Source organism: Oncorhynchus mykiss, chromosome 2, assembly GCF_013265735.2.
Source record: "Oncorhynchus mykiss isolate Arlee chromosome 2, USDA_OmykA_1.1, whole genome shotgun sequence".
NCBI classification, from domain to species: domain Eukaryota; kingdom Metazoa; phylum Chordata; class Actinopteri; order Salmoniformes; family Salmonidae; genus Oncorhynchus; species Oncorhynchus mykiss.
The window spans coordinates 7,187,501-7,195,000 of record NC_048566.1 but is presented as its reverse complement, the minus strand read 5'-3'; the positions used below and the strand labels follow the sequence as shown (position 1 = coordinate 7,195,000).

General features: G+C 48.0%; 1 protein-coding gene across 2 annotated transcripts in view; it reads left to right on the top strand.

Moving 5' to 3' along the window:
- Nucleotides 1-7,500, top strand: part of osbpl3b (oxysterol binding protein-like 3b) — a 116,768-nt gene that overhangs the window by 60,918 nt on the left and 48,350 nt on the right. For both annotated transcript variants that reach the window (XM_036936684.1, XM_036936683.1), the window contains exons 5-6: nucleotides 2,279-2,332; nucleotides 6,954-7,067. In XM_036936684.1, the coding sequence (XP_036792579.1) occupies nucleotides 2,279-2,332; nucleotides 6,954-7,067 (168 nt within the window). The remainder of the gene's footprint in view (nucleotides 1-2,278; nucleotides 2,333-6,953; nucleotides 7,068-7,500) is intronic.

The window sequence follows — 7,500 nt, the reverse complement described above, 5'->3', positions numbered from 1 at the left end:
AAGTAGAGATGGATACAGATGATCTCAGTAGAGATGGATACAGAAGACAGTAGAGATGGATACATATCATCTAAGTAGAGATGGATACAGATGATCTCAGTAGAGATGGATACAGATGACAGTAGAGATGGATACAGATGATCTCAGTAGAGATGGATACAGATTAGGGGCGGCAGGGTAGCCTAGTGGTTAGAGCGTTGGACTAGTAACCGGAAGGTTGCGAGTTCAAACCCCCGAGCTGACAAGGTACAAATCTGTCGTTCTGCCCCTGAACAGGCAGTTAACCCACTGTTCCCAGGCCGTCATTGAAAATAAGAATTTGTTCTTAACTGACTTGCCTAGTTAAATAAAGGTAAAATAAAATAAAAAATAAAAAATTACCTCAGTAGAGATGGATACAGATGACAGTAGAGATGGATACAGATGACAGTAGAGATGGATACAGATGACCTCAGTAGAGATGGATACAGATGACCTCAGTAGAGATGGATACAGATGACCTCAGTAGAGATGGATACAGATGACCTCAGTAGAGATGGATACAGATGACCTCAGTAGAGATGGATACAGATGACCTCAGTAGAGATGGACACAGGTGACCTCAGTAGAGATGGATACAGGTGACCTCAGTAGAGATGGATACAGGTGACCTCAGTAGAGATGGATACAGGTGACCTCAGTAGAGATGGATACAGATGACCTCAGTAGAGATGGATACAGATGACCTCAGTAGAGATGGATACAGATGACCTCAGTAGAGATGGATACAGATGACCTCAGTAGAGATGGATACAGATGACCTCAGTAGAGACGGATACAGATGACCTCAGTAGAGACGGATACAGATGGCCTCAGTAGAGACGGATACAGATGACCTCAGTAGAGACGGATACAGATGACCTCAGTAGAGACGGATACAGATGACCTCAGTAGAGACGGATACAGATGACCTCAGTAGAGACGGATACAGATGACCTCAGTAGAGACGGATACAGATGACCTCAGTAGAGACGGATACAGATGACCTCAGTAGAGACGGATACAGATGACCTCAGTAGAGACGGATACAGATGACCTCAGTAGAGACGGATACAGATGACCTCAGTAGAGACGGATACAGATGACCTCAGTAGAGATGGATACAGATGACCTCAGTAGAGACGGATACAGATGACCTCAGTAGAGATGGATACAGATGGCCTCAGTAGAGACGGATACAGATGACCTCAGTAGAGATGGATACAGATGACCTCAGTAGAGATGGATACAGATGACCTCAGTAGAGATGGATACAGATGACCTCAGTAGAGATGGATACAGATGACCTCAGTAGAGATGGATACAGATGATATAAGTAGAAAAAAGGGTTGCAAAAGGTTTATTCAGCCGTCCCTGTAGGAGAACCCTTTCTGGTTCCAGGTAGAACTATTTTGTGGTCCATGTAGAACCGCCTGTGGAAAGGGTTCTTCTACATGGAACTCAAAAGGGTTCTTCTACATGGAATTCAAAAGGGTTCTTCTACATGGAACCCAAAAGGGTTCTTCTACATGGAACCCAAAAGGGTTCTTCTACATGGAACTCAAAAGGGTTCTTCTACATGGAATTCAAAAGGGTTCTTCCTGAACTCAAAAGGGTTCTTCAAAAGGTTTTCCTATGGGGACAGCCAAATAACAATTTTACTGTAGATTCTAGATTGTTCTTTTTTCTAAGAGTGGACATGTGTACAGAAAGGACTAGTAAAGATGTATACATGCACTGCCATAAGGACTTAAAGCTTCTGAAACTGTTTTTATTATCGTATCAACAGTCCCATTTTAATGATATACGAGATGTGCATGGCACCAGGCCGGTTTTCATAAACACAGAGTGTTCGTCCCAAATAAACACCCTTTTTCCTAGTGCACTAAATTTTTGACCAGAGTCTTATGGCCAAGCCCTGACCAAAACTAGTACACTGTAAAGGAGGGAGGGGGAGAGAGAGGGAGGGAGAGGGAGAGAGAGGGAGGGAGGGGGAGAGAGAGAGGGATGGAGGGAGAGGGATGGAGGGAGAGAGGGATGGAGAGAGAAATGTCTGAGCGTACAGATATTAATAAATGTATTAACTCCACAGAGAGGGTGAATCCATCAGGCTCCTCACAGAGAGGTTGAACCACTGCCCAGAGGATGACTTGTGTGTTGCTCATCCCTCTCTTGTCTTCTCTCTCTCTCCCTTTCTCTCTCAATCTCTCCATCTCTATCTCTTAATTTCTATCTCTTATTTTTCTCTTATCTTCTACAGAGATACTTCTACTTGGACAAGGGCATCCTGAAGTATGCCAAGTGTGGTGCTGACGTGAGTACAAAGATCTGCTGGCCCTCTGTCCCCATTCTGTCTGCTAGGACACTCATTAATCACACACAGCTATCACAGAAAGCACATCAGACTGACTTTCTCTCCTACAGCATCTGAAATACATGTTTTTTGGGGGACCAATTGTTTATTGATTTTTAAAAAGAAACATTAAAAAACAATGTAAACACATTTTTTAAAAAGGGTGGAGGCAACCAGTAATGTTATAGTACAAACTAAAGAAAACCAGAGGATGTGAGAGGGTGTTACGGTAAGATCTCAGGTTCTGATATACTGCTGGGGCTGGGTTGTCAGGTTCTGAGATACTGCTGGGACTGGGTTGTCAGGTTCTGAGATACTGCTGGGGCTGGGTTGTCAGGTTCTGAGATACTGCTGGGGCTGGGTTGTCAGGTTCTGAGATACTGCTGGGACTGGGTTGTCAGGTTCTGAGATACTGCTGGGACTGGGTTGTCAGGTTCTGAGATACTGCTGTGGCTGGGTTGTCAGGTTCTGAGATCCTGCTGGGACTGGGTTGTCAGGTTCTGCGATACTGCTGGGGCTGGGTTGTCAGGTTCTGAGATACTGCTGGGACTGGGTTGTCAGGTTCTGAGATACTGCTGGGACTGGGTTGTCAGGTTCTGAGATACTGCTGTGGCTGGGTTGTCAGGTTCTGAGATCCTGCTGGGACTGGGTTGTCAGGTTCTGAGATACTGCTGGGGCTGGGTTGTCAGGTTCTGAGATACTGCTGGGGCTGGGTTGTCAGGTTCTGAGATACTGCTGGGACTGGGTTGTCAGGTTCTGAGATACTGCTGGGACTGGGTTGTCAGGTTCTGAGATACTGCTGTGGCTGGGTTGTCAGGTTCTGAGATCCTGCTGGGACTGGGTTGTCAGGTTCTGATATACTGCTGGGACTGGGTTGTCAGGTTCTGAGATACTGCTGGGGTTGGGTTGTCAGGTTCTGAGATACTGCTGGGACTGGGTTGTCAGGTTCTGATATACTGCTGGGACTGGGTTGTCAGGTTCTGAGATACTGCTGGGACTGGGTTGTCAGGTTCTGATATACTGCTGGGGCTGGGTTGTCAGGTCCTGAGATACTGCTGGGACTGGGTTGTGTTAAGTGCCTTGCTCAAGGGCACATCGGCAGATTCATCAATCCTCTTAACTGCTAGGCTACCTGCGGTTCTAGGCTACCTGCAGTGCTAGGCTACCTGCAGTGCTAGTCTACCTGCCGTGCTAAGCTTCCTGCAGTGCTAGACGACCTGCAGTGCTAGGCTACCTGCAGTGCTAGATGACCTGCAGTGCTAGGCTACCTGCCGTGCTAAGCTACATGCTGTCATGTTTATTTATTTATTTATTTTACCTTTATTTAACTAGGCAAGTCAGTTAAGAACAAATCCTTATTTTCAATGACTGTCTAGGAACAGTGGGTTATTAACTGCCTGTCAGCTCAGGGATTTGAACTTGTGGGAGGCTTAATGCAGTTACGATAAATCAAATGTTCCCACATGTCAAAGTCATCCTGAATGTCCGTGTACAGGAAGAGTTAAGACCAGCCAGGACCATACTGAATAGTAATGTCCCAATGTTCAACCAGTGTATCTGTGCAGAGACATGCAGTCTGTGTACCATACGACACCAACTGTGTCCCAAATAACACCCTATTCCCTGCCCTGGTCAAAAGTAGTGCACTATATAGAGTAGGGCTGCCCAACCCTCTTCCTGGAGATCTACTGTCCTGTAGGTTTTCAGTCCAACCCTGATTTAGCATATCTGATTCAGCTAGTTACGGTCTTGTTGAGCAGCTAATTAGTAGAATCAGATGTGTTAAATTAGACTGAAAACCCACAGGATGGTAGTTCTCCAGGAAGAGGGTTGGGCTGAAAACCCACAGGATGGTAGTTCTCCAGGAAGAGGGTTGGGCTGAAAACCCACAGGATGGTAGTTCTCCAGGAAGAGGGTTGGGCTGAAAACCCACAGGATGGTAGTTCTCCAGGAAGACGGTTGGGCTGAAAACCCACAGGATGGTAGTTCTCCAGGAAGAGGGTTGGACTGAAAACCCACAGGATGGTAGTTCTCCAGGAAGACGGTTGGGCTGAAAACCCACAGGATGGTAGTTCTCCAGGAAGAGGGTTGGACTGAAAACCCACAGGATGGTAGTTCTCCAGGAAGAGGGTTTGGCTGAAAACCCACAGGATGGTAGTTCTCCAGGAAGAGGTTTGGGCTGAAAACCCACAGGATGGTAGTTCTCCAGGAAGAGGGTTGGGCTGAAAACCTACAGGATGGTAGTTCTCCAGGAAGATGGTTGGGCTGAAAACCCACAGGATGGTAGTTCTCCCGGAAGAGGGTTGGGCTGAAAACCCACAGGATGGTAGTTCTCCAGGAAGAGGGTTGGGCTGAAAACCCACAGGATGGTAGTTCTCCAGGAATACGGTTGGGCTGAAAACCCACAGGATGGTAGTTCTCCAGGAAGAGGGTTGGGCTGAAAACCCACAGGATGGTAGTTCTCCAGGAAGAGGGTTGGGCTGAAAACCCACAGGATGGTAGTTCTCCAGGAAGAGGGTTGGGCTGAAAACCCACAGGATGGTAGTTCTCCAGGAAGAGGGTTGGGCTGAAAACCCACAGGATGGTAGTTCTCCAGGAAGAGGTTTGGGCTGAAAACCCACAGGATGGTAGTTCTCCAGGAAGAGGGTTGGGCTGAAAACCTACAGGATGGTAGTTCTCCAGGAAGATGGTTGGGCTGAAAACCCACAGGATGGTAGTTCTCCCGGAAGAGGGTTGGGCTGAAAACCCACAGGATGGTAGTTCTCCAGGAAGAGGGTTGGGCTGAAAACCCACAGGATGGTAGTTCTCCAGGAAGACGGTTGGGCTGAAAACCCACAGGATGGTAGTTCTCCAGGAAGAGGGTTGGGCTGAAAACCCACAGGATGGTAGTTCTCCAGGAAGAGGGTTGGGCTGAAAACCCACAGGATGGTAGTACTCCAGGAAGAGGGTTGGACTGAAAACCCACAGGATGGTAGTTCTCCAGGAAGAGGGTTGGGCTGAAAACCCACAGGATGGTAGTTCTCCAGGAAGAGGGTTGGGCTGAAAACCCACAGGATGGTAGTTCTCCAGGAAGAGGGTTGGACTGAAAACCCACAGGATGGTAGTTCTCCAGGAAGAGGGTTGGGCTGAAAACCCACAGGATGGTAGTACTCCAGGAAGAGGGTTGGACTGAAAATACACAGGATGGTAGTTCTCCAGGAAGAGGGTTGGACTGAAAATCCACAGGATGGTAGTTCTCCAGGAAGAGGGTTGGACTGAAAATCCACAGGATGGTAGTTCTCCAGGAAGAGGGTTGGGCTGAAAACCCACAGGATGGTAGTACTCCAGGAAGAGGGTTGGACTGAAAACCCACAGGATGGTAGTTCTCCAGGAAGAGGTTTGGGCTGAAAACCCACTGGATGGTAGTTCTCCAGGAAGAGGGTTGGACTGAAAACCCACAGGATGGTAGTTCTCCAGGAAGAGGGTTGGGCTGAAAACCCACAGGATGGTAGTTCTCCAGGAAGAGGGTTTGGCTGAAAACCCACAGGATGGTAATTCTCCAGGAAGAGGGTTGGACTGAAAACCCACAGGATGGTAGTTCTCCAGGAAGAGGGTTGGGCTGAAAACCCACTGGATGGTAGTTCTCCAGGAAGAGGGTTGGGCTGAAAACCCACAGGATGGTAGTTCTCCAGGAAGAGGGTTGGGCTGAAAACCCACTGGATGGTAGTTCTCCAGGAAGAGGGTTGGGCTGAAAACCCACAGGATGGTAGTTCTCCAGGAAGAGGGTTGGGCTGAAAACCCACAGGATGGTAGTTCTCCAGGAAGAGGGTTGGGCTGAAAACCCACAGGATGGTAGTTCTCCAGGAAGAGGGTTGGACTGAAAACCCACAGGATGGTAGTTCTCCAGGAAGAGGGTTGGGCTGAAAACCCACAGGATGGTAGTTCTCCAGGAAGAGGGTTGGGCTGAAAACCCACAGGATGGTAGTTCTCCAGGAAGAGGGTTGGGCTGAAAACCCACAGGATGGTAGTTCTCCAGGAAGAGGGTTGGACTGAAAACCCACAGGATGGTAGTTCTCCAGGAAGAGGGTTGGGCTGAAAACCCACAGGATGGTTGTTCTCCAGGAAGAGGGTTGGGCTGAAAACCCACAGGATGGTAGTTCTCCAGGAAGAGGGTTTGGCTGAAAACCCACAGGATGGTAGTTCTCCAGGAAGAGGGTTGGGCTGAAAACCCACAGGATGGTAGTTCTCCAGGAAGAGGGTTGGGCAGCCTTGATATATGGAATACGGTGCCATTTGGGATGCAGACTTCTGTCTCTTTCAGCAATAATGCTTCTACACGGTCAGCCATTACTCAGACCTTCTTAATGTTCCTGTCTTTCAGATTGAGAAGTTACATGGCTGTGTTGACGTGGTTATAAATGTTCCTGTCTTTCAGATTGAGAAGGGGAAGTTACATGGCTGTATTGACGTGGTTATTAATGTTCCTGTCTTTCAGATTGAGAAGTTACACGGCTGTATTGACATGGTTATTAATGTTCCTGTCTTTCAGATTGAGAAGTTACACGGCTGTATTGACATGGTTATTAATGTTTCTGTCTTTCAGATTGAGAAGGGGAAGTTACACGGCTGTATTGACGTGGGTCTCTCTGTCATGGCCATTAAGAAGTCAGCCCAGTGCATTGATCTGGATGCAGAGGAAAACATCTATCACCTGAAGGTATATAACTGACTGATGGAGTCATGAACTGCAGGCAGCAGCCCCCTGCAGCTCCCAGGTTGGGGGTGACTGACTGATGGAGTCATGAACTGCAGACAGCAGCCCCCTGCAGCTCCCAGGTTGGGGGTGACTGACTGATGGAGTCATGAACTGCAGACAGCAGCCCCCTGCAGCTCCCAGGTTGGGGGGTGGGGTTCAGAGGACAACACTAACAACACAGGTTATTCAGAATAGTCTAGTTTCCACTCCAGGGCCCGTATGTATCAAGCTTCTCAGAGTGCTGATCTAGGATCAGTTTTGCTTTCCAATCATAGTGAATAAAATGACATGGACAAGGTCAGGACTCCTACTCTGAGAATACTGACCCTAGAAGACCCTTGACTAACCTAAACTAACAATAGAGCAGGAAAGATGTCTGTACTACTACAGTACT